The sequence below is a fragment of the Heloderma suspectum genome, chromosome 5, assembly GCF_057233095.1.
Source record: "Heloderma suspectum isolate Gila_16-S chromosome 5, 16-S_ref, whole genome shotgun sequence".
Taxonomy (NCBI): domain Eukaryota; kingdom Metazoa; phylum Chordata; class Lepidosauria; order Squamata; family Helodermatidae; genus Heloderma; species Heloderma suspectum.
The window spans coordinates 142,964,376-142,992,031 of NC_139462.1; the positions used below are offsets into that span (position 1 = coordinate 142,964,376).

At 44.9% G+C, this 27,656-nt stretch overlaps 1 protein-coding gene across 1 annotated transcript in view; it reads right to left on the reverse strand.

The window, feature by feature from the left end:
* The window catches only part of LOC146344594 (ATP-binding cassette sub-family A member 13-like), a 262,433-nt gene that overhangs the window by 222,969 nt on the left and 11,808 nt on the right, over positions 1 to 27,656 (reverse strand). Inside the window, exons 3-8 of the mRNA XM_084857720.1 lie at positions 17,472 to 17,585; positions 16,451 to 16,541; positions 10,939 to 11,115; positions 6,390 to 6,696; positions 4,069 to 4,183; positions 2,959 to 3,288 (exon numbers count right to left, since the gene is read on the reverse strand). Coding sequence (XP_084713846.1) covers positions 2,959 to 3,288; positions 4,069 to 4,183; positions 6,390 to 6,696; positions 10,939 to 11,115; positions 16,451 to 16,541; positions 17,472 to 17,585 — 1,134 coding nt within the window. The remainder of the gene's footprint in view (positions 1 to 2,958; positions 3,289 to 4,068; positions 4,184 to 6,389; positions 6,697 to 10,938; positions 11,116 to 16,450; positions 16,542 to 17,471; positions 17,586 to 27,656) is intronic.

The window sequence follows — 27,656 nt, forward strand, 5'->3', positions numbered from 1 at the left end:
ATTTTAAAAAAGAATTATGATCAAATATGAGACATATGCCAAATGGGAAGCACATACTCATAAACACGACAGAGGCATTTTTTTCAACCAATATTACGAGCCATTGAATTTGCTTCAGAAATTAATTCAGTGGGCAGTTTTTTATTGGGAACATCTTGTGCATGTCCTACCAGTGAGCACAGGTGTACTCTTACACAGCCAGCAATCCTTTCAGGATAACTTTTGCAGGAAACATTCCTCATCTAGACATTGCTAAATTTACTCTATGGAATGTTGTATGTTGCAATTTTTCTCACCAGTTGTGTTCCTGTTTGGGAGAAGAAACATTCTTGCTGCCAAATTAATACATTTTTCTTCGCCCTTTACTCTTGACTACCTTCAAAATAATTTCCCCTTTGCAATACAGTGGATATAATTCCAAGGTCTACTCATTACAGCAGTTTCACCTTCTTTTTTATAATTTCAATATGCATGATGTTGTATTGACCACAAGTCCCAATACATATAAACAGAAGCAAAATGCCATTTTAAGGTGCAATCCTATGCATGTTTAGACAGGAAAAAGACCTACAACTCCCAGCATCCCCCAGCCAGTCATGCAGGGGATGCTGGGGAATGATTTAAGGAGTGTACTCAGTTCACCATTTAGGCCTCTTCAGTGAGAGACATACAACTTACACTTTGGTTTTATTCTGTTTTAAACTTTTAAAGGTCTTATATTATTTTTCATCGTGTTTTATCTTTAGGGTTTTAATTTTTGTGATCCGCCCAAAGAGCTTTGGCTGTTGGGTGGTATAGAAATGGAAATAAGTAATGAATAAATACATCTTCCCACATCCGTTGCCCAGTGCAGGGCATCAGTAGTGGCAAGCCCTCAGTCTTTCCATGAAGAAGGTCAGTAATGGTCCACCATTAATGAGCTTCTCATTGAGGAAACTCTGATAAGCTTTGCGGAACCCCAAACACCACTTAAAAGGGTCTGATTTCAAATTAGTAAATCATGTATACAACAAAGTTAGTTAAAAAATGAATATCAATTATATATAACCATTTATGCTGAAAGAAACTCAACTACCTTAAAGGCAGAAGTTGGCCATTAGTCTGAAACATCTGGAGATCTACCTTCTGCCCACTGCTGCTCTAACAGAGATCAATGGTACTGTATGTGTGTGTGTGTGTGTGTGTGTACACACACACACACACACACACACACTTCTAAAATTTATATTCTGCCCTTCAATGGGCAATCACCATTCCCAGGGTAGTAACATGCAGAAGAGTTTTAAAATATATTACTACAAAACAAATAAACAATAACCCAGCATAAAAACTCCAGTCAATTAAAAAAAACACCTCCCATATTTTTATTTATTGCTAAAATGTATTGCTGCAACCTATACCCACTTACCTGGGAGTGAACCCCACTGAACTTAATGGGGCTTACTTCTATGTTTACAGGTATAGGTAAAGCATGCATAGGAGCAGGAGCAGGTGAAATTGAAAGCAATGTATGAGACTCAAAGTATCAGGCAAAATGACGAACCATTCAAAACTGGTCATAAATTTTGTTTGTCCAATTTCAGTATACATAGGACAGCGCTATAAATAATGGAATAAACAAACCTTCACCTGCACCTACCTTTCTTTTAAAAATGCAGTTAACATGTATCCATACCGAAGGTGGGTGGCTGGTGGCCCTCAGAGACCTTCTTCTGTGTAGCCCGCTACAGGTTCCCAAACTGCCACCATCACCAAATTGCCACCGCCACCAAATCCCCACCCCCACCCCCACTTCTGCCAGGATTTTGCTGTGGAAGACAGCATGTGAGAAGCCCCATCATGGTGTGCTCCCTTCCCTGGCGTAATCATGCTCCCACTAGCGTGCCAAACACCTGTTTGATGGGCTGGCTGGAGCGTGATTTAAACAAGGCAGACGGTGTATGGGGATGACTCTCCTTGCATGCTGGGAGATCACAAATGCACTCCCATCCACCCAGTCAGCAGCATCTGAGTGGGCTGTCAGGAACTCAGTTGAAATGGGGAAGGAGGCACATGGGAGTCATCCCTGGGTGGGGTCTTCCCCATTTAAAGCACAAGCTTCTCCTCCCCGCCCAGCTGATTGATGCTAGAGGAGGAGATGCAAAGGGGTTGTAGATTTAAACCCCCCTGCCTCTGGGGAGGGGAGTGTCCGGGTCTGTTTTGTGTGTATATGAGTGAGTGAGTGTGTGTGCGTGTGTGTGTGTGTGTGTGTATATATATATATGTATGTATGTATGTATGTATATTATATAGGAGAAGGGAAGGCTGTGTGTGTTCACCTGCAGGAACGTCTGTGTGTGTCTCTGTGTGTGTCTCTGTGTGTGTGTGTGTGTGTGCGTGCGCGCGCATGCGCATGCACACGCGCGCAAGCAGGTACACCCCCAACTCACCGCCCACCACCACTGCCCTCAGAGTCAAGACGATTAACCACCCCAGCTCTATAGAAACCAGGGCCAAATCCTGCCTGTTGATTGGAGACATGCTCAGCAAGATCCGCTCTGCCCCTCAATAAGTTATTCACATCTTCTACATTTGTAACATCATTATCAATGGATAACACAGACAAGCTTTCTCCAACTCCAGTGCCCTCCAGATGTGTTAGACTACCATTCCCATCATCCACAGCAGACATGGCCCAGGCCAATGCAAACTATAATATATGAGGCGTGGCTGTTATCTGACAACGTTGCTTTGGGCCTAGCATGTACTTAATTTTTGGGGTTTTTTAAGGGCAGTGTATGACCTGAAGCTCTTAAAACATAAGCTACTTATCATATAAGAGCTAGTTAGCGAGCAGGAGGGGGCAAATGTTATTAAAACAATAATGGGGGGGACGTTTAAAAAGGTGACTAATGAAAGATTGGCTCTCTACGGCATGGTTGGTTTTAAAATGAAATGAGTTGTTAAAGGAACACTTACCACAAATATTTGCTGGGCAAAGTTCAACTGATTCTGAAGAACCAACAAGATGATGTAGGGCAAAAAGCTAATCAGATACACCAAACTAGCACAGAGAGCGGCTGTGTTGGCCGTGCTAAAGAATGCACTGAGCAGGTAGCTCAGCATGGTAACTGAAACTCCAAAGTCCAGAAAGAAGAGGAAGACGAGGAAGCCGTTGCTATGGGCAAAAATGCCGCTCACTTTTAAGATGACAGTCAGAGCGCAGCTACTTAGAGCAAGTACAATAACGTTCTCCAGAAACCAAGCAACAAAATGAACGCCTGGGTGCACCCCCATGGTCTTCATGTACTGTCAAGGCAAAGGATAAATGAAGGAAATTATAGCTAATGGGAAGAGAGACAATTTACAGGTACTACTACCAAACTGCCAGCAAATGGCAGTTTGTGCATTTTATCTACTCACTAATAGCGCAACACAGACACTAAATGCATCACTTCTGTAACATCAGGGTTTAAAAAGGGGGAAAAAATAGCAGACTTTGGAGGCTCCCATTTTCATTGGGACCACAATGCTTATAGCGGGAAGGTTGAACAGTTTCATCCCCATGGCAGTCCTGTCGAAAATCCCCTCCTCAACCAAAGCTGCTGTTAGCCCCGGAATGGAAACCTCCATTGGCGGTAATAGAGGCTTCCCTCCTGGGACTCACAGCAGCTGTAGGCGGCGGGAACTGTGGTGAGGGAAAAAAGGGTTAAACTTGCCCTCCTCATGCACTGCAGTCCCAACAAAAATTGGGAAGGCATGTCTATCCATTGTTTAAACTGATATGGTTGCGAGGATCATATCTACTTTGGCTCATGCACATGCCAAGATGGCAGTCAAGTGGTTCAAGGTTTCAGGCAGAGATTTTTCTCAACCTGGGAACTGGGGATGGTCCCTCCTCCTGAATGGGTTTAGCTTTTGCTAGTTGCGGTATAGTTATCTGCACATATTTAGTAAAACTGCTTACACATTTTTAATGTTTCAGCATGGTTGAAAAAACATGCTTTTTTTGCAACCATGTGGGCTAGAATCCAACTAAATGTAAACCTATTTAAGAGCTTTAGGAGTAGAAAGATCTGTTATTTTTACCTCCTCGAGATGAATTTCTCTCTCATAAACAAGTTTTCGGACCATGCTAGCCACCGATACCATCCACGTTAGCATCATTATAAGTGGGAAAAAGAAACCAATATTGTTCAAGAATCTGCAAGAAAATCACATTTGTATACTCTTAAGGGCATATTTTAGAAGCAAAATCTTAATATACATGGGAAGAGCAATCCTATGGCCCCTAGACAGAGTCTGGGGGGCCATAGGATAGTTCAGATTCCTGGATCCGAGGTCAGAGCCAGTGCTCCGACCTCAGAGCCAGGAATCCAAGCTCCCATCCCTTTCCCCTTCCCTGCCAGCATGGAGAAAACCATGCCAGCTGCCTCTCCGAGGTCACAAAGGCGACCTCGGTGGGAAGGGGAAGGGGGCGTGCTGGTGGACAGGGAGGGGAAAGGATGGCTTACACCATATCTCCAGGCCTCCACAGCCTCCTTCTCTCCCCTTCCTCAACGCCTCAGCTAGATGGGCAAAAAAGCCCATCTAGTGAAAATACAAAATGGGAGGAGTGCAGAGGCAAAGATTGTCTCCACCACACCTCCCACTCTGCTTTGAATGGCCATGTTGGGAGGCTTACAGCTAACCCCATAGCATTGCACCCTAATATATATAAACTATTATTTATATCCTGCAAATATGTCTGTGATACATACATGCTCTCCTTTTTCCCATGGAGACAATAATCCCTAATTGCCTTTCAGTGCCTCCATGTTTCAAAATGGTACTTTTAAGAACATAAGAAGAGGTCTGCTGGATCAGACCAAAGGTCCATCTAGCCCAGCAACCTCTTTCCCACAGTGGACAACTGGATGCCTCTTTGGAAGCCCACAAATTGGATAATTCAAACCAATGTGTTCTTCAATGTCAAGATGGAAGGATCTGTCCATTTTGGTTTCTCATTTTTTTCGGTGTTAGGTTCGTTTCATCCCAAACGTTGAGAATTTTTTCAATCTTAAGTTCAGTTCACTCTGAACTTTGAGAATTGTTTTCAAAAAAAAAGTTTGCATGAAAATTCAGATGTGTTTTTGTGCACATTTCTCCTAATACATACATTTTTGCACACATTATTTCCTAATAGACATATTTTTGCAAATGATTGTCCTAAAACAATGCATTCTGAACCTTATTTTCATGAAGATATGCATTTTTCTGTGCACTTTTTGGTTGGACAATTCCAATTTGGAGAAGTGTGAATTTCAAAGGATAATTGAGTTTCAGTTCACACGTATCAGTTTGAAAGTGAGAAATTAGGTAAGCCGTGATAGGCTATGTAGATACTGCTAGGGACGCAAATGGTGGCCAGCGTAGTGGCCGCTATTTGCGGCCGCAGCCCAGCAGCAGCTGGAGCCGCCACCACAGCCGGAGCTGCCACCGCCGGAGCCACAGCCAGGTAGGCTCCGTTTCGCGGGGCTTTCACAAGGTGGTGGGGCGGGTTGCACTGTTCCGCCATGGATTCCGGGGGGCCGAATTCACTGGAATTCGGCCTCCCTGGGATCCGTGGTGGAATTCTCTAACATCCCTACTGAAGACATTGCTATTTCGAGAGGCCTTCCTTGAGTGATCAGCTGTGGTTTATTAAGTTCGCCTTATTGGAATTTGTCATTTTAAAATGTTTTAACTGTTTTCACCTGATGTTTTATTCTATTATCTTGCTGTTCACTACTCCGAAATCTTTTGATGTGGAGCAGTATATAAATATTGTAAATCAATCAATCAATATAATAAATCTAATAAATAAATTATTATTATTTATATTTCTTTACCACCCCATAGCTGAAGCTCTCTGGATGGTTTACAAAGTTAAAACATGAAAAGTACAATATGCAAAATGTAAACTATAAAAAACACATGAAGAGACAGCATATACAAAGACAATATATATCTAAAAACCACTTTGAGCAATCAGCTAAACCATAAAACCCAGCCAGGATCAACAATAAATAAATGCTGCAGCCTGCAGTGAGCTTCGCGGGGGGCTATGACCTCTTCACCAGCCATATACCTACATGATGCTGACAGAGCTGCCCCCAATTTTCCTGCCAACTTAATAGATGGTACTGGAAGACACCTCAGAAAGCCTCTGTGGCCAATTTTAGGACCAGAGCAGGTTCGTATAGGTGCAGGTGATCCTTCAAATAACCTGGTCCCAATGTACTTAAAGCTTTAAAGGTGAGCACCTGCACTTTACATCGGGCCCAGAAACACACTGGCAAGCAAAGCAGCAGGTACAGAAGCAGCATTAGATGATCTGATCGCTGAACAATCCAAAGCAGCTCCCAGTCCAAGATAAGCAAGCTACTTACAGGTCACTGGTATGGCATGGGTATGGCATAGCTTGAACTTGTACTCCTGGATCCAGTACATCTACTCCAGCGTGCACCGAAATGATGGCTCTTTCTATCATGTCTTGCAGAGGAATGAAGATGTGGTTATACTTAAATCCATCAGCTGGCAAGTTCTGAGGATGGGATTTCCACACTGGGTTCTTGATTAGGTCTGTTCTCATACTGTACAGGACACTCATTCGAATGGTATATGACAGGTGTTTGGGGAGCTCGTGATCAAAATCTGCTCCATCCCCCTTGGGGCTTGAAGTGTTAAAAATGACACCTAGGCGAGAGGAGAAAAGGAAACAGGAAGGCGTCTTATTGACTAGGTGAGCACAGATGTCAAACACGTCACTTGCATGTCTTGGATTTACATCTTATGAGGCTGAATACTTTAGGGAAGACTTCCCCAACCTCCAGATGTTTGGGACTTCAACTCCCAGCATTCCTGCCCATTGACCATGCTGGCTGGCTCTGATGAGAGCTGAAGCCCAAGACATCTGGAGGGTCCCTGACTGAGGAAGGCTATTTTAAGGACGCAATCTTAGCATGGGCAGGTCTCATGCTTGCTACACAGGTGCTAATTTTTAATGTGTGTTGACCCACCAATCCTGCTTGTGAATCTCACCAAAGTATAACAGCTTTAGTTTTATATATATATATATATATATATATATATATATATATATATACATACACACACACACACACACACACATATATATATATATATACACACACACACACACACACACACACACATATGCATGTGCAATGCTGGGAATTCCATTCCGTTTGAGCCCAACAAGATTCCACGGTGTTTCCATTCCAGTAAGCGGCAGCAGATCGTAGTGGATTTTTTCCCAGTTCTGGAAATGTTTTGCGTAATTTGGGGGCAGGGGTCGTGCCATTTGCGCAAATAGTAAGTTGTGGAAATTGGATTTTTTAAAAAATAGATCTTGACATTTGTGCAAATGGGGTCTTATTTTTTAAAAAAAATCCCTGGACTTTCGCAAGTGTGCAAGAGTGCAGATTCAGCTGTCCAATATGTGCAGTCTTGCATTGTCAATTTCCTTGTATGTTTCCGCTGTCAATGGGACAACCGAAGTGGTGTAGTAATATACAAGGAAGCTGACAAGGTGAAACTGCATACATGCTAATTCATACACTGTTGTGAAGGACTAGGGGGAAATAATAGTAAGGCATAGGAAGAACCCATTTTTGTAATTCAGAAGCACCAAAAAAGAAAAAACATGCAAACAAAAGAAGTACCCTTGAGGGGAGGGAAGACGACAACAATATCTCCCACTGGGCAATGTAATCCTCTCACAATTAAGTGTTGAACTGACATTGTCAGTGTCCTCCCCCCTTTTAACACTTCCCCACATCTCCAGCAAGTCCAGAAAGGGGAGTTACTCATCCCCCCCCACACCTTTTTTGTGGCTCCTTCTCATTAGTTAGTCCTGTTGTACAAATTTCCCCTCCGTTTACTGCCCAGCCTTTAAATTTGTGCAAATTTCCCTTCCATTTACTCACCAACCTTTAGATTTGAGCAAATGCAGTGCTCCTACTGACCGCTGATTGAAACACAGAAGGATTGACAAGGCAAGACTACACATGTCAGACAGTTGAATCTGTGCACTTGCAAAATACTGGGGGGGAATTTAAAAAATACAACCCCATTTCTGCATATTTCAAGTTCCACACACACACAAAATCCAAATTGCACAAATTGCCACCATTAAAAAAAAATTGAATCCCCATATTGGATTGATGTTCTACAGATAAAGTTGGTGCCAGTGGGGGGAAACAGAATGTAAGCTGCAAGGGACGAAATGGAAAAATCAATCAAGATTTCTCTCTCTCTCTCTCTCTCTCTCTCTCTCTCTCTCAAACACACACACACACACACACACATCTAATTGAATTCTCATACATCCATAATATATGAACATAAGGATGGCCTTGCTGAATCAAACAAAGATCTATCAGGTCCAGCATTCTGTTTCCAATAGCGGCCAGCCAGGTGGTTTTGGGAAGCTTACAAGCAGGATATGATGACAAAACTGTTCCCTAGCGATGAATGGATCTGAACATCTTGTCAGATTTTCAGGAGTAAGATAATTCTGCCTCATTTTTGCGTAAGCACGTGAGGATGTGTGTTTTTTATATTCTGCATAGAAATGTGTAATTTTTTGCACACTTTTTTTTTTCCAAATGAGCACATTTTTGGTGCACCATTTCCTAATGTATGTATATTTTTCCATGTACTTTTCATGGAAAAACTGCAGTTTTAATGTGCACATTTCTCAAATATACACATTTTTGTGCACTTTTCCCCCAAATGAGCTGCATTGCCAAGGTCAGAAAAGTACAGATTTCTGGACACAATTGCCTTGGCTCACATATTGGTTTGGGAGTTACAAAATTGCTAAATTCGCATTAAAAATGTGACATAACACATTTCTCATCCATCCCTACCCGCCCCTCTGTATGTCCACAACATCAGGTATTCACAGGTGAACTAGCTTTGCACATGCAGCTTTCATTTATCATGACTAACAGACCTGTCCTCCATGAATTATATTCAGTGATGTTGTAACCCCATTGTTTACTTATATTTCTCTCTGTACTCCTGCCAACTGAAGGTAATACTTCATGCATCTCATGTAGCAGACACCAGTCCAGGTCTGGGTAGATCTGAAGGTAGATCTCCAGATGTTTTGGACTTCAACTCCCAGATGCCCCTGCCAGCATAGCCAATGGTCAGGAATGCAGAGAGTTAAAGTACAAAGCATCTGGAAATCTACTTTCTGCCCACCCCTGCTCTAAACCACAAAACTGCAAGCCATAATAAATTTGTTAGTCTTTAAGATGTTACAGGAAGAGATGGAGGAACCAGTGATTTTCAAGCTTGCTAAAATTCTCTGAAATGCAGTTTCGAGCTTCATTTGCCTTGCTCTGTTTTTTAATATTTTAATCTATTTTTCGGCTCGTTCGAATGGGAAAAGTGTGCATTTCGAACAGGGAAATGCACATCATTTGTGAACATTGACTCCCAGGTAAGTGTTTATAGGCCTGCGGCCTTAAAGCAGTGCTATGAATTGTAATATGAATGCGAAATGGACATCACACAACATTCATTTGCATTACAAATTCTTCTATTTCTTTTCTGTATTATCAATGATTGCATGTTTACATATATCATGCAGACAAGTCTCACATGCAGTTTTAAGCCGCAATCAGGGAAATGCAAGAGCTTGAATAATTGTTCTTTCATTATGATAGTACTGTCATTCTCCTTCATCAACCTTAATAATATATTTGAAGTACTTTGACCATGGAAGTGTACTTCAGTATTATTTGGGAAACAATTGGCCAAAATACCACACAAGACCTATTAGTTTCAAGAGGAAGGAGTTCAGCACATGCTTAAATATCCCTCTGAAAACAATGGGAACAATGTAACCCAATCATTTGCTACTTTAAGGGAGCAATCCTATCGGGATAGGTGGCTGCCTCCAAACTCGGAGGCAACCGCCTATCCAATGTAGGGTGGGCAGAGCATGAAGGGGATCTTCTCCTCTGCGCTCCGGCTGCCCTGCATTTGTGGCTAGACAGCTGATTTCAGCTATCTAGCCACGGGACTTTGGAGCAGGGGGGAGGCTGGACAATGCATAGGAAGCATCATACCAGCACTTCCGCACTCCCTGCCCCTCCCTGCCCCCGGAAATACCCCATTTTGCCCTGCTCCATGCTGTTCATCTGAGCGTAGAGCCCAGGAACGATCCACACTGCCTACGAGGTGGCTGGGGAGGGATGGGGAAGTGATTTTCCAGGAACTGACCTTGGAGTGTGGGCTCCGAGGTCAGTTCCCAGAAACCAAACAATCCTATGGCCATCTAGCCGCTATCTACTGGCCATAGGATTGCACCCGAAGTAAAGGAAGGAAAGGAAGTCCCACTGAGCTCAGTACCACTGAATCCCCAATAATTGTGCTTAGGATGGCAGCTAAGCAGCCCAATCTCATGCATGCTGAAGTCAGCAGATCTTTCTTCCAAGTGCGCTGATTTCCAGGTACGTGTGCATAGGACTGACGCCTTAGCGGGATCTTGCTCTGAGTCTTCAAATACATTGTCACCCATCGTTTTCAATATGGATGCACCCTAACACTTTACATACAATCCTTCACTTACTGCTGTATTTTTCTTGCAGGGAAAAAGGGGCAGTCTCCACAATGGGGAGCTAGCACATGCAAGCACAATCCCAGAAACTGGCTCAGTTCAGCGCTCCTCAAGCAGGACAAGTCAGCAGAGCTCCCTTTCTGAGCTCTGCTGACTTCTCCCGTTCCAGAAGCACTAGCTGGGGCAGGTTTCCCCTCGTACTGCCAAGTGCTCACTCCCCACTGGGCTAGTGTTCATTTCTGCTAGTGCCACAGAAGCTTCAGCTACTGCTCAAGAGAAAATTTGCCGATGCGATCGTAGACATGTGCTGCTGCCGGCTGCCTGTTTATCATGATACTTACTAGCTAAGAAATTATTTTGCTGCATGAGTTCATGGGCCTTTGCCTCCAATTTCTCCACAGACTCGACGGGTTGGAAGCGATCCAGTAAAAGACAGGAGGAAACATTAAGCATGAGCCAGGCCATTCGGTTAATATGCTCAGTTGCTGAGTTGTTAAGCATTTTCTCTATCATGGTCTCTGAAAAGAGGAAATAACATGGAGATATTATTAATGGCAGTGTTTGGGGGTTTCCCACTTCCCTGAGCAGTCAAAGGTTCCAACACAGGTTGCTACCGTACCAGTTTTCTCATGAAGAAAGATTACTGGAGACATATGACAGTTTTATAATACCTGGAAGAACAGGCAAGCCAGTCTATAAAGCAGCAGTCATTCTCGCAAAAGCCAACAGCATACCCTTGGAGCTCCTCCCACCAGGCAAGAGCAAAATTCAGGCAGGAGTTTCTTTCACTGGCTACCCTGCAACTCCCAAATTGTTTCGTTTCTTCCTTCACTGAAGTAAATGGGGGGCTGTGTCAGTAGCCACCAACCGGCAATGCTCACTGAAGGAACACACAGCCATCAAAACCCACTGAGGAAATATCATTCGCTATTATGGGCTAGATCCAAACTTAGCCATACTTACAATATGCTGGTGTTTTCTGGTTTGATGATGATTGTAAACTGCCCCAAGGGCATTTGCCAGTTGGGCAGCATACAAATCTAATAAGTAAAATTAAATAATTAAATAGGGTTGTATCTAATGTTAGTCCTACTTAGAGCACACCCATTGGAATGAATGGGGTTTTAGTTAGTCATGCCTAAATTTAGCCCCATTCATTTCAGTGGGGCTACTCTAAGCAGAACTAACATTGGATACAACACATAAAGTAGACCCACTGAGATCAATGGGTAAAACCCAACACTCAAATGAATGGGACTTAAGTTCATCATGATGAACTTAAGTCCCATTCATTTCAATGGGTCTACTCTAAGTAGGACTTATGTGGGATATTACCTAATGATATTTAGGTTGTTGTTCAGTCGTTCAGTCGTGTCCGACTCTTCGTGACCCCATGGACCATAGCACGCCAGGCCTTCCTGTCCTGCGCTCTCTCCCGGAGCGTGCTCAAGTTCATATTCATTGCATCCGTGATGCTATCTAGCCATCTCATCCTCTGTCGTCCCCTTCTCATTTTGCCTTCAGTCTTTCCCAGCATCAGGGTCTTTTCCAGAGAGTTTTCTCTTCGCATTAGGTGGCCAAAATATTTGAGCTTCAGCTTCAGTATCTGTCCTTCCAATGAGCACTCAGGGTTGATTTCCTTTAGGATGGACTGTTTTGACCTCCTTGCAGTCCAGGGGACTCGAGTCGTAAGAGTCTTCTCCAGCACCACAGTTCGAAAGCATCAGTTCTTCGGTGCTCAGCCTTCCTTATACTCCAGCTCTCACAGCCATACATTACTACTGGGAAAACCATAGCTTTGATTAGACAGACCTTTGTCGGCAAGGTGATGTCTCTGCTTCTTACTACGCTGTCTAGGTTGGCCATAGCTTTCCTCCCAAGGAGCAAGCGTCTTTTAATTTCATGGCTAAAGTCACCATCTGCGGTGATCTTGGAGCCCAAGAAAATAAAATCTGTCACTGCTTCCATTTCTTGCCCTTCTATATGCCAGGAAGTGATGGGGCCAGATGCCATGATCTTCGTTTTGTTAATGTTGAGTTTCAAACCAGCTTTTGCACTCTCCTCTTTCACCCTCAACAAGAGGCTCTTGAGATCCTCTTCACTTTCTGCCATTAGGGTGCTATCGTCTGCATATCGGAGGTTGTTGATAATTCTCCCAGCAATCTTAATTCCGACCTCTGATTCATCCAACCCGGCGTTTCCCATGATGTACTCTGCATATAAGTTAAATAAGCAGGGTGACAATATGCAGCCTTGTCGTACTCCTTTCCCAATTTTGAACCACTCGGTTGTTCCATGTCTGGTTCTTACTGTTGCTTCTTGACCCTTGTACAGGTTTCTCAGGAGACAGGTAAGGTGGTCTGGTACTCCCATCACTTTCAGAATTTGCCACAGTTTTTGATCCACACAATCAAAGGCTTTAGCGTATCAATGAAGCAGAAATAGACGTTTTTCTGGAATTCTCTTGCTTTCTCCATGATCCAGCGAATGTTGGCGATTTGATCTCTAGTTCCTCTGCCTCTTCGAAACCCCACTTGTACTTCCGGTAGTTCTCGGTTCGCATACTGCTGAAGCCTAGCTTGTAGGATTTTGAGCATCACCTTGCTGGCATGTGAAATGAGTGCAATTGTATCATAGTTTGAACACTCTTTGGCGTTGCCCTTCTTTGAAATTGGAATGTAAACTGACCTTTTCCAGTCTTGCGGCCATTGTTGAGTCTTCCAAATTTGTTGGCATATTGAATGCAGCACTTTAACAGCATCATCTTTTAGGATTTTAAATAACTCAGCTGGAATACTGTCATCTCCGCTAGCTTTGTTGTTAGTAATGCTTCCTAAGGCCCACTTGACTTCACTCTCGGGGATGTCCGGCTCAAGTTCAGTGACCGCACTATCATGGCTATCAGGGACATTCAGATCTTTCCTGTAGAGTTCTTCTGTGTATTCTTGCCACTTCTTCTTAATCTCATCTGCTTCTGTTAGGTCCCTGCCTTCTTTGTCCTTTATCATGCCCGTCTTTGCACAAAACGTTCCCTTGAGATCTCCAATTTTCTTGAAGAGATCTCTAGTCTTTCCCATTCTGTTGTTTCCCTCGATTTCTTTGCATTGTTCATTTAAGAAGGCCTTCTTGTCTCTCCTTGCTATTCTCTGGAACTCTGCATTCAGTTGGATATATCTTCCCCTTTCTCCCTTGCTTTTCGCTTCCCTTCTTTCTTCAGCTACTTGTAAAGCCTCATCAGACAGCCACTTTGCTTTCTTGCATTTCTTTTTCTTTGGGATGGATTGAGTTGCTGCCTCCTGAACAATGTTATGGACCTCCATCCATAGTTCCTCAGGCACTCTGTCTATCAGGTCTAATCCCTTAAATCTATTCCTTACCTCCACTGTATATTCATAAGGGATATGATTTAGGTCATACCTGAATGGTTTAGTGGTTTTCCCTACGTTCTTCAATTTAAGCCGAAATTTTGCAACAAGAAGCTCATGATCTGAGCCACAGTCAGCTCCAGGTCTTGTTTTGACTGACTGTATAGAGCTTCTCCATCTTTGGCTGCAAAGGACATAATCAATCTGATTTTGATATTGACCATCTGGTGATGTCCATGTGTAGAGTCGTCTCTTGTGCTGTTGGAAAAGAGTGTGTGCTATGATCAGCGTGTTCTGTTGGCAAAACTCTATTAGCTTTTGTCCTGCTTCATTTTGTACACCAAGGCCATGCCTGCCTGTTATCCCGGTGATTTCTTGACTTCCTACTTTAGCATTCCAATCCCCTATGATGAAGAGGACATCTTTTTTGGGTGTTAGTTCTAGAAGGTGTTGTAGGTCTTCATAGAACCGATCAACCTCAGCTTCTTCGGCCTCAGTGGTTGGGGCATAGACTTGAATTACTGTGATGTTGAATGGTTTGCCTTGGATTCATACTGAGATCATTCTATCATTTTTAAGATTGTACACCAGTACTGCTTTTCCCACCCTTTTGTTGACTATGAGTGCTACTCCATTTCTTCTAAGGGATTCTTGCCCACAGTAGTAGATATGATGGTCACCTGAATTAAATTCGCCCATGCCTGTCCATTTTAGTTAGCTGATTCCCAAGATGTCAATGTTCAATCTTGCCATCTCATGTTTGACCACCTCCAGCTTACCTTGATTCATTGATCTGACATTCCAGGTTCCTAAACAATATTGTTCTTTACAGCATCGGATTTTCTTTTCACCACCAGACACATCCACAGCTGAGTGTCCTTTCGGCTTTGGCCCAGCTGCTTCACTCTTTCTGGCGCTACTTGGAAATACCCTCTGCCTTTCCCCAGTAGTATATTGGACACCTTCCGACCTGAGGGGCTCATCTTCCGGCGTCATCTCTTTTAGCCTTGTGATACGTTCCATGGGGTTTTCTTGGCAAGAATACTGGAGTGGGTTGCCATTTCCTTCTCCAGTGGACCACATTTTGTCAGAACTCTCCGCCATGACCTGTCCGTCTTGGGTGGCCCTGCATGGCATAGCTTATGGCTTAACTGAGTTACGCAAGCCCCTTTGCCACAACAAGGCAGTGATCCATGAAGGGGGACATTTAGGTTAGTCATGGCTAACTGAAGTCCCACTGATTTCAGTGGGTCTTCTCTAGTCTACTCATGACTAAGTCTGGATCCAACCTATTGTAAACAAAAGGCCAGATTGAGAAACAGCCATCCTCACTATTGTGTTGTGTCAACTGAATTCCCATTACAATGGTTTGCAGAGAAATGCAAGCATTTTAAATGAAAATAAGGGCATAATTTCTTGACTGCAGTTTGTCCCTGTGTAGACAGACAGTTAATGCTAAAGGTCCTCCACACAGTTATGTATCCAGGTATTATAAAACTGACTGAGCATAGTACAATCTCACAGAGAAAAAACAGGCACCATCTGTTTATGTAAATGAGCCCTGGAGCAGGACAAATAATGGGAATTACAGCTATACCGTATAACTGGGAACAGCAGAAAATAATTTGCTCTAAAAAATGTCGACTGTTCCCAAATTCAGATAGCAAATATTATCTCAATTAATATTCTCTGAATTGGCAAATATTCAGCCAATATTTAACATTCAATATCAGCATTTGACAGTATCTGAAACCTAACATGAAGCAGCAGTCTGCGTTTAGCAGTATTTGGTAGATCAGGGGCACAGAAGCTCTTTCACCCCGAGTGCCAAATTCCATTTTGGAGAAGCTTTGGGGGGCCACATTCCAGTGGTGTGTGGGGCCAAAGGCAATGGGGCAGGGCTAAAAAATACCAGCATACTGTAGCTTAAAGCTCTCACTGCCAGTAACTAAGCCTTAGCATTTCAACCTTATAGGAAGGGGGCAGAAATTGTACAAAATCCAAGAAGTGACCAATCAGTGGCTGGGAAACAGGGAAGAGGGTATGGCCATCTAGGGAAACCCAGAGGGCTGGATTTGGTCCCCAAGCCCGAGGTTCCACAACCCTGTACTAGATGCTGTGCAGAAAAATTCTGTATAGAGAAGGTTGCTGCCAGATTGACTCTTGCCCTTAGTCCAGTACTGGAGCCTAGCAGTTCAGAGATGAACTGTGTGTCTGTATGCCCACATATTTATTATTTATTTATTTATTTATTATATTTGTATCCCACCTTTTTTCCTCCTTAAGGAGCCCAAGGCGGCGTACATAGCCCCCCTCCTCTCCATTTTAGACTCACAACAACCCTGTGAGGTAGGCTGGGCTGACAGTCTGTGACTGGCCCAAAGTCACCCAGTGAGCTTCCATGGCCGAGTGGGGACTAGAACTCGGATCTCCCAACTCCCAGTCCAACACTCTAGCTACTACACCACACTGACTCTCTTATCCTTACCATATACTCTCAGTTTCCTCACTAGCTCTTCCACATCCACATTCAGTTGGCTCTCTACAAAGTTCTTGATAAAAGTGTTCTGCATTGCATCCTAAAACAAAAGAAGGATAGGAAAGGAATGGAAAGGGGTTGGAAAACTGCTGCACTCCTCTCTGAAAAGCCCAAGCTAACATATGTTACGCATTCCCATCTCTCCCTCTTATGGTTTTGTACTGCTTTTTTATTATTAGATCATGGCAAAAAGAAGCAACGGAATCTCCTTTTTCTCCTGATGCCAAGCACTCCCTGACGAGCTGTCTTCCTAATCAATGGTTGCAACTGCTGTGAAATCAACACAGCTTGGGCCTTGGAGGGTTGATGCTCAGACCTGCGCAGGCCAAGGAATGAGAAATCCTCGCAAAAGACACAACAGACTCTACTTCCCCCATAGATTTATGGCTCTACTGAGCTGCTGTAGTAAAATGTGGCAGGACTGAGCATAGTACAGAAGACTGGAGTTGGAACACACAGAGATATAATTATGTACCATTTGGAATGTACTTGCCTAGGCATTGCTAAACAAACTGTAATCAGGAAAATTGGGCAGGTGGCTTTTCATTAAGGATAATGGGATTTACAGTGGAACTTATAACTGTAGTGCCATTAATTCCTGTAGCTATAACCCTAGCATGGCTGGGCGGGGAGGAAGGGGAAGCAAGGCTGCGGTGAAGAGGATTTTATTCTTTACCTTTAGAAGTTCACATATTTTGGTTTCTGAAACTCCCAAGAGAACGTTTCAAAGTATGTTTGCCTTAAATAAACATATATTTTGCATAGTTCTCCAATGTAATGAGTATCTATCACATATTCTTCCCCTGCTTGCCCATTTCTCCGTATCCATCTTCTGCTGGTTTTTCCCTGTCTGTTTTAGATTGTAAGCCCCTTGGGTTAAGCAGCTCTCATACCTGTTCTTTGTAAAGTGTCATGTATATAGATTTTTTTTTTCACCTTTAGATCATGCAGTTTCCAGAATTTCACCAACCTGCAGCCGGCTGACCATAAGGAAGCTCTCACTATTTTGAACAAGTTCTGTCATTCGAAGCCATGCCTCAGAATATATCTTTAGGTTCTCCACAAAACGAAATGTGTGATTAGCCTGAAAAACAAACCAAAAAAATCCCAAAGTGGGGGGGGGGGGGGAGCAACTAGGGTATATCAGATCAAATGAAGCACTTTTCCAGTCTAGCTTTGATTTTTCAGCAGGCCTTCTCTCTTAGAGCTGGTGGAGACATTAAGGGCACAGTCCTATACAGACTAACCTCTGAGTAAGCTCCACTGAAAACAATGGGACTTACTTCCTAAAAAAAAACATGTGTAGGATTGCACTGTAAATTTCTAAAGTTTTTCAGTTTCTTTTCTTTTAAAAAAAGTAATCCATCAAGATCTGAAGTGGAAAATCAGGGAAGATTGTAGTGGCTACTTAAATGATGTGAAAATCTGCATATTGCCTTTTTTTTTAATCACAGAAACAGCTGTTCAAATATGCTATGAATCTTCATTTTGGGTACTGCATTGCTCATGTGAGTAGACTATTCACAGGAGCATTTATTTATGGAGGTCAGCTGCTGGCTGTGGTAACACCTGGGTTGGCTCTTCAAGATAAACTGTAAAATGCTATTTGTTTGAGTGTTTTTCTCTGAGACCTGGAGCAAATAAAAGGCTTCTTGTATTTTCCATATTTCTCACTGAAAGAATGACATTTTACACCCATGTCTGTTAATCATTTTGAATTCAGGCTCCACTTCCAATTTTGGCTACCTTCTAGAGGCTCCCAACCTAGCACCAATAATTGGCATCATTGCATTTTATAAATGTTGCGAGCTGCTTTGAAGATTCCAGTCAAACAGTAGCATATACATTTACTACTAAATAAAAATGAATAAAGTCCACAGTTCGAAGTGTGGAGATGCTTGCATGCAGCCATGTACGTACGACACACTTCTTTATGAGGAGATCTGTGAATGGCAAGGGAGCATTCAATCATGGCTGGCGGGGAAGAAAGGCACCACCTGCCTCAAGATCCTACCCATCCCTGCAACATTGTGCCCTCCTCCAAGAGACCCACATCCCTAAGTCTGAGGGAGGAACCACACACTATGTTAAATATGTAGCATGCAGCTGATGGTTACAATTTTGTTGGCACCAATGGAGTATTGTTTCTTTAGTCCTTGGAGGGGGGCAAATTTTGAGGGAAATGTGACTGGGTGGGAAGGTTTAAACTCCTCTACCCACACACAGTGGTACCAATTGGGGCAACACATGCTTACACTAAAGTAAACAAAATTGTGAGGGTCAGCTGTGTGCTACGTATTTAAAGTAGCATGTGATTTAGCCCTGAGAAGCAATGCATTACGCCCTTCATTTCTATACAGTGCTTTATCACACTTTACCAGCCACCCCAAAATATTGGACAGATGTTTGGTTGGAGGTAGGAATCTTAGTTGCACTCACTGGGCTTGCTGGTGGCTTGTGCAGGAGCCTGAATCACCCTTACAAGACAGTGAGGGCCTAATGGTGATCTATGGCAAAGGAGGGACATATGAGAGCTGGATGCTCAGCACCACCTCTGTGACCCCACCAACCTGAGTCAACAGGTTGTTGTCTTTGTCTTGTGGGTGGACCAGCCCTTGATACATGGGCGACAAAGAGACGCCAGCTGCCTGCAATATCTTTTGCAAACACTGGTTAAGGAAAAGGGAGAGGAGGCAGTATGAAATGGAAGGAGGCAGGCTGGTTCTGACAGAAAATGTAGTTTAGCAAAGGCAAAAAGGCAAACAGAAAAGCCTGATATGAAAATATATATATATATATATATATACACACACACACACACACACACACACACATGTATATACGGGGGTTGGACTCGATGGCCTTGTAGGCCCCTTCCAACCCTACTATTCTATGATTATATATATATATCCTCACTCAAAAGCATAATTGCATACCGGAGAGTGTGAGAGAGACAGGCAGTTCAGGAAGAATGGCTTCTTCAAATGTGAATTACTGTACGATTAAGTAAGACGATGCTATTACTGACAATGCTTGTATTTGCTATAGCTGGAAATATCTTCTGTCTGTAAATACGATTACTTATTTGAAGAATTTAATGCTGTAGGTAGTGTTAAGTCCAGATGCTTGTAGGAGGATCATCTTTTTCACAATAAGGGATGAATGTATATGAGAGGATTAGCAGAGGGGACAAAGCTAACTGGGCATTGTATCCACCTTCTGTGCCATCTTCGTCAACAAGCAAAAGAATGTACGTAAGATATATTCATTCATTTGTTTCATTTTTATACCTCCCAATAGCCAAAGCTCTCTGGGTGGTTTGCAAAATTAAAACCACAAAAATACAACAGAAAATACAATATAAAATATAATAAATTAAAACGACAGAATAAAAATAAAGCCAGAGTACAACCTGGCAGCAGTGCAGATATTTAAGATGCAGTAGCAGATTTAAGATGGCATAGCTAAAAAACTGGAATGCTAAAATGCTAAAAATGCCTGGGAAGATAAAAAGGTCAAATAAACATGAGTTGGAAGTGTTGATACTGAGGATTTAGACTTATACCAATGTGACATTAACAGGCCAGTGCTACATCTGTTGATTTAGGTCAGGTACAATCACGGACTGGTGCAATGCTCTAGCTGATGTGATGAAGTAACAGCCACATACCTCTCCCTCTACCACACATATAACATAATGTCGGACATGGATGGGACCAATATTTCCATTAGCCTAACTCTTCTCCCCTAAAGAAATGAGGGAGAAGACTGTACGCATCAGGACTTGGCACATGTGGATGTCCATCTCTTACATTATCCACCCACCCACCCAAAATTGGCAATATCTCATGTCATGTAAGACGGCAGTGGCAGAATTCTCAATTGCACAGACAAACTGATGTGTGCACTGTTTGTACATGCCCAAAGTGTGTTCATGCAAACTAATGACTGTGCCTAGGTCAGGAGTGGGACCTGACACCACTTTCGCACTCCCCTCCCTACATATGGTCTCTGAACAAGGGTGGTTACCAAACAACAGACAGACAGACAAGACAGAGATTCAGAATTTCAACTGGGACATGCTGTTAGAAAAAAGGAGACTCCATAACCGTTGGCGTCTCAAGTTACGTAAGAGCCCGAGTGGCGGGAAAATATAGGCGGAGCAAAAAGGGAATCATACTGACGCGCTCATGACTAACGGCTTGGTAAGCTGATAGTGACTGTTTATTGGATATTAACTTAGTGAGCCGATGTACTAACTGTTTCATTGGTTACTGGTAAGAACAATAGAAGCGATATGATATAAAGGGCTTTTGCACACGTGTCTCGGGGTCCAGACTGCTCTGCACCCGTTTGGCAAAACGTTCAATAAAATAGTGTTGGATCCACTGCTGCCTGCCTGGCATTCTTTTCTTCTAAACTGAAAGCAAGGACTTTTTATCTAACAATTTGGTGCCGTGACTCGGATCCTGCTTCGGGGCGCATCCCCTTCGCGCTGAGCCGAGGGGCCGCGGAGGAGAAGTGGCCACAGGCGGTTGTTTTATACTGCCTTCTCCTCACGACGGTGGCGGCAGAAGCGCCTGGGGACCAACGCCAGAGGAAGAGGGAGACGTGATCACTCCTTTTAGGCACCGGCAGTGGATCAATAAGCAGCTGGACGCAGCTGCGGGCGGGACAGAAGAGGCTTCTGGGGTAAGTGAAACAGCTTACATTAGGGGATAAATGCGGGACGGTAGTGTGTTTGTGATTGTGTGAGACGCCTACGGGCGAAGCGAGTGAGGAGCCCCAATCTGCATTTCCTTACCCCGGAGACGGGCTAGGTCAGAGGAGGGCGAAGTCAATTGCGAAGTCAATTCAGTCAATTGCTGACTGAAATTCCCACCGTCATGGGCAGGTTCCAATCTAAGTCTGTGAAGAAGTCCCATACGCCCTTGGAGTGTTGTTTGCGCAATTGGTCACATTTTAAGCAGGATTATGGAACTAAGATGACAAAGGATCGTCTTGTCTTTTTTTGCACCTGGGAATGGCCAATATTAGAACCCAAATGGCCACCCGAGGGGTCTTTTGACCCAACCTTGGTATCTGATGTGCGAACAATAGTAGCACAGAGGGGAAGTTGGGACCAGTTCCCTTATACTGATTCGTGGGCAACTTGTGTGCCCCTTGGCGGCAGGCCTGCTCCGTGGGTTGTTAAATGCATGTCCCTTGCCCTTCCCATGGTGGTCAAAAGGAAACCAACAAAAGAAGGACCACCCAGGGTCGTGGCCACGGCACCGGAGGACCTACTGCTTCCTCCTCCCTACGGGCGCTCGTTGCAACCACCACCCTCTCCTGAGGGGCCCGCCCAGCGGTTAGATGCCCCCGAGAAGGACCCCTCTCATGAAATAGTACCAGAGGACCCCACCCCTCTAGTTGAACGCCAGGACACTCTCCAAGATCGTCTATATTCCCTAGAGGAAAGATTGGAGGTCCTACAGACAGAGGCAAAAGGGGGACCTAACTACAACCTGCGAAAGGACCCCCAACCACCGGTGAAGTTCACCTTCCCCATCAGAGAAGTCCCCGACCCTACCGCCCAACATCCTCAAGGGACGATGTTTGTTTATGTCCCATTCACAACATCTGATTTGTATAATTGGAAACAATTTAACCCCTCCTTTGAAGAGGATCCCGGGCCACTCCTGTCTCTGATGGAGAATGTGAGGCTTACTCACAACCCCACATGGGACGATACACAAATGCTATTGAACACCTGTTTTCTCAGCCAAAAGCCAACCATCCTTGCGGGGGCACGAGCCAAGTATAGGGAGGAAAATCCCCAGGCAACTGAGGAGGAGACGGCGGAGGTTCTGCCCACAGGGCGACCCAATTGGGGGGTGGCCACAGCGGCACATAGACGCTTACATGCTGACTATTTTCGACTCATTTTAACAGGCATGAAGCAAGCCGCGAGAAGGGCCCCCAATTTGCAAAAAGTCCTGACTCTAAAGCAAGACAAAAACGAACCTCCTGCTGTGTTCCTCCAAAGGCTGAGGGAAGCCTTCGCTAAATATACTGACATTGACTTGAATGATCCAAATAATTTAAGGATCCTCACGACTCAGTTCATGGGAAATAGCTGCCAGGACATCAGAAAGAAGTTGCAAAAAGTTGAAGGAGGGTTGGCAGCTGACCTAGGAGTTTTAGTTGAAGTAGCTCAAAAGGTTTATGAGAGGCGAGAAGAAGAAGAAGGAAAAGAAAAAGACAAGAGGCAGGCCAAGCTCCTTGCTGCGGTTCTTAAACCTGACAAGGAGGGAGCTAGGAAGGGGAGAAAAGGGGGAAGGAAAGGATCTCCCCTGGGGAAAGATCAATGTGCCTTTTGTAAGAAAATGGGGCACTGGAAGCGTGACTGTGAGGCTTTGAAGCAGAAAGAGAGAGGGGAAAATACGGGAGAAGCACAGAGAGTTCTGTATGAACAGGAAAGAGATTAGGACAGACCGGGGCCCGGCCCCCTCTTAGCCGTCTCTGAGGCAAGACGGGACCCCATGGTCAAAATAAAGGTTGGGGGCCGCTCCTACAAAGCCCTTGCGGACACAGGGGCCGCCCTGTCCATCCTCCCCCTCAGTGAGCCCCCAACGGGAGGTGGGGGGTTCACCACCATAATGGGGGTCGAGGGAAGGGCAACCCAAGTGCCCCTCTCTCGTCCCCTGTTCACCAAGGTTGGGAAAACACACCTAGAACATGCATTTGTCTGTACCCCCTCCTGTCCGGTGGCATTGCTAGGGAGGGACTTATTGACTAAACTCCAAATTGAGATTGCTTTTACTCCTGACGGAAGGATGGAGATACGGCTCCCTAAACAGCAGAGTAGTAACTACCAAATGGCCCTTTTGAAGGTTGCAGAAGAATCCACCCCAGAGGCCACTGAGGACTGGAGCTTAATAGAAAACAGAGTCAACCCTCTAGCTTGGGCCGGGATTGGAGGGGCCTCTCGTGCCAAGTCGGCAGCACCATACAAAATTCCCCTCAAGGAGGGAGCAAGGCCTGTTCATGTGAAACAGTATCCCCTTTCCCGCCAAGGAAAGGAGGGCCTACAACCAGTAATAACAAAGCTCCGAGAAGAAGGCCGGCTCATTGAGATAATGTCCCCCTATAACACGCCCATCATCGCTGTGCCAAAAAGGGGAGGGGGGGCAAGGGCTTTCGCTTAGTGCAAGACCTCCGGCTCATTAATCAGCAGATCGAGGCCCCCCATCCTGTGGTCCCCAACCCACACACCCTCCTTGTAGGAATTCCGGAAGAGCACGCCTGGATCACTGTCATAGACCTAAAAGACGCCTTTTTCAGCATCCCCTCCACCCTGATTCAAGGCCTTTGTTCGCCTTTGAATGGGAAAGCCCAGGGGGGGGGTCAAAAGTTCAATTAGCATGGACAGTCATGCTAAGTTCAATTAGCATGCAGTCATGCCCTCAGGGGCTGAATCTCTCACCGGTGGTCTTTGGCCAGCAGCTCCAAAAGGATCTCGAACCCTGGGTCCAGCAGCACTCAGAGGTGCATCTCCTCCAGTACTGTGACGACCTCCTGATTTCAGCCAAGGCCAAGAATGCGTGCCTGAGTGGGACGGTTTCCCTCCTCAACTATCTAGCAGGGGGGGGTATAAAGTGTCAAAAGAAAAAGTACAGTTGGCCCAACCAACTGTAAAATTCCTAGGCTACCACATAACTAAAGGGACTCGGAGCCTAGGGCAAGAAAGAGTTGAAGTCATCCGTGACACTCCTGTCCCTAAGTCCCCCCGCGAATTGAGGGCCTACCTGGGGTTGACCGGATTCTGCCGACTGTGGATAGCAAACTATGGGGAGACAGCACGGCCGCTGTATGAGGCGCTGCAGAAAGATAGACTGGATAAATGGAAATGGACTAAGGAAATGAATAAGTCTTTTCTCAGTCTTAAAGCTGCTCTTGTGTCACCACCTGCTCTAGCCATACCAAATCCCAGCCGGCCATTTAGACTATATGTGCATGAAAATAAGGGCATAGCTTCGGGAGTGCTTTGCCAGCGAAAAGGGCCCTCTTGGAGACCAGTGGGATATTACTCCAAGGTCCTAGATGTCGTAGCACGAGGATGGCCAAGTTGCCTGAGGGCAGTAGCGGCAACAGCTCTGGTTTGTGCTGAAGCCGAGAAAATGACAATGGGAAGACCCATTGAAGTTTGGGTGCCGCATGGAGTGCCGCAAATTTTGGGATCAGGAGGAGGAAGCAAATTTCTCAACCCAGCCCGGCATTCCCGATATGAAATAGGTTTACTAACAAACGAAAACCTCACTTTTAAGGCTTGCTCCAGCTTTAATATCGCCACACTACTGCCAACATTACTGGGCACAAACGGATCAGGACTCCCAGATAAATGACTGCCTTGAAGTATTAGACCTAGACACCAAAGGCTGACCGGACCTTGAGGATGAACCAATAGAGGGAGCCAGAGATCTGTTTGTAGATGGATCTAGCTATATGCTGGATGGAAGGCGCTACACAGGCGCAGCTGTCGTTACTCTAGAGGAGAGTGTGCGTGAGGAAAGGCTGCCTCCTCATTTCTCCGCCCAATCCGCTGAACTGGTAGCCCTGACAAGAGCCCTGCAAGCCAGCATTGGAAAGCGAGTAAATATTTATACCGATAGCAAAAATGCCTTCGCCGTTGTGCATGCTCATGGGCAACTGTGGAAAGAGAGGGGATTCCTTACAGCAAACGGATCTCCAGTGGCTAATGGCGGCCTAATAGTGGATCTTCTGGATGCCCTCCAGCTACCCTCACAAGTAGCTGTTGTCCACGTCCGAGCCCATGGGAAAGAAAAAGAGGAAAAATGGAGACAGGGAAACCAGAAGGCAGATGAGGCCGCAAAAAGAGCAGCCAGAGAGGGAATCCAAGGAACATTCCTCATTCTACCCAAAAGAAAAGAGCGCCCCACATACTCCCCTGCTGAGTTACGGATGGCACAAGAACACGGAATAAGTCCCTGCGATGACGGATGGATCCAGATGACAGATGGAAGACTGCTTCTTCCACAGACCCTGCAGAGGGTTGTTCTAGAGCAAGTTCACCATTCTCTTGGACACCCTGGAGCATCAGCCATGATCGACTATTGCAAGAGGCTGTTTGTCTCCCCTGGCTTAACTGTATGCGCCCACCGACTAGCCGCAACCTGTGAAGTCTGCCAGAAAACCAACCCTCCCAGGGCACCCCCTCCTCCAAAAGGAGGGCGACCATGGGCCTACTATCCTTTCCAGAGGGCGCAGATTGATTTTGCTGAGATGCCACCATGTAGGGGTTACAGGTATTTGCTTGTAATAGTATGTCAAATGACAGGGTGGGTAGAGGCGTTTCCATGTAGGAACTGCCAAGCTAAAACTGTTGTTGCTAAATTGTTACAGGAGGTGGTGCCCCGGTTCTCCCTGCCCGAAGTTATAGAGTCCGATCAGGGCTCACATTTCACCTCAGTTATTACACGGGGGATGGCACAAGCTCTGGGAGTAGAGTGGCATTTACATTGCCCCTGGAGGCCCCAGGCAAGTGGACAGGTTGAATTAATCGGAGCCTCAAGGAGACTTTAACCAAACTCCAACGAGGGGTGAAGCTCACTTGGGTTGAGGCTCTGCCAATAGCTTTAACGAAGCTTCGAAGGATGCCAAGAAAGGACATAAAATTGTCCCCGTTTGAACTGATGTTTGGGTTCCCGCCTCGGGTACACTGCGGAAGGAGGGAGGAAGTCAAGTGGGAGGTGGGTGATCAGATGCTAAGGGATCAGTTGACTTCTCTACAGTCTGTTCTTTCACAGCTACGAGCTTATTCCGTTCCGTTTCAGAGACTGCCGTTAGATGCACCTATCCATCTCTTCCAGACGGGAGACGAGGTGTTGCTGAAAAAGTGGAATAAAGAAGCTTTAAAGGAAGAGTGGGAGGGGCCTTATTTGGTGGGACCAACCAGCCACTCGTGTGTAAAGCTTGTGGGTTCTAGTAAATGGACACATTGCAGCCGGATAAAGCCATTTAAGCGACCCTCGCTTCCTTCTGTCACTTGGAAAGAACAGGAGGACACAGGCAACGGTCCTTTGCTCCCTGGCACCCCTCTGGAAGCTGCCAAGGACACAGGCGAAGAAGCCATCCAGGAGCCACAATCGCCTGTAATATACAAGTCACAACATCTGGGAAAAGCTCGGGTTCGAATTACAAAAAACTTGTAATATGAAGCAAGTATTGTGGGTGGTGTTGGTAATGTTGGTTAAAGAAATATTAACGTGGATGGTGATACCTCAAGGACTTGGGCTTGACAGCTTTAAGATAAAACCCCGAAATGTCACACCAACACCCCTCAGACCACTTCTGGTACAGATCCCTGAGAAAGAGAGGTGTCCCTGGAGAACCAGGTTAGGGATCCCAATAACAGAGGAAACTGATAATGTGTGGTTAGAGTGGATAAAGTATACAGCCAAGTCTTTAAATAAGTCTGACTGTTTTGTTTGTGCCACAGGGAGATCTGTAGCAAAGGCGCTGCCCTTTCCACTGGGATGGGACACTCCTTCCCTCCTCACCTGCGTGATCCGTTTGTTCCAACACCCTGATGCATGGGGAGAGGAGGAATGCCAAACCCTCAATAAATTATACCCCCCACTCAAATCAAAGGATCGTGTCAGACCTTCCACAGTCTTCCTGCAAAGAAGAAACCATACCGGATGCATACACCGAAACCTTGCAGACACAGAGGGGCGTATAGGGAACCTGACGAGTAAAGTAAGATGTGTTAATTCCACCCGCTTTAGGAATAATTCCCTTTCAATCCCACGAGCTGATCTCTGGTGGTATTGTGGTGGCCTAGAGTTGTATGAGGTATTGCCCTCCAATTGGTCCGGAGCTTGTGGGTTAGTTCAGTTGGCAGTCCCCTTTTCAATTGCATACCATCCAGCAGAGAAGACTGGCCAACCCCGGCAGAAACGATCAGTAACCCCTTTTGATGATCAAATATATATTGACTCCATAGGAGTACCAAGGGGAGTGCCAGATGAGTTCAAAGGAAGAAATCAAATTTCTGCAGGATTTGAATCTACCCTGTTTTGGTGGGTGACCATTAACAAAAATGTAGATTGGATCAATTACGTTTATTATAATCAACAGAGGTTTATAAACT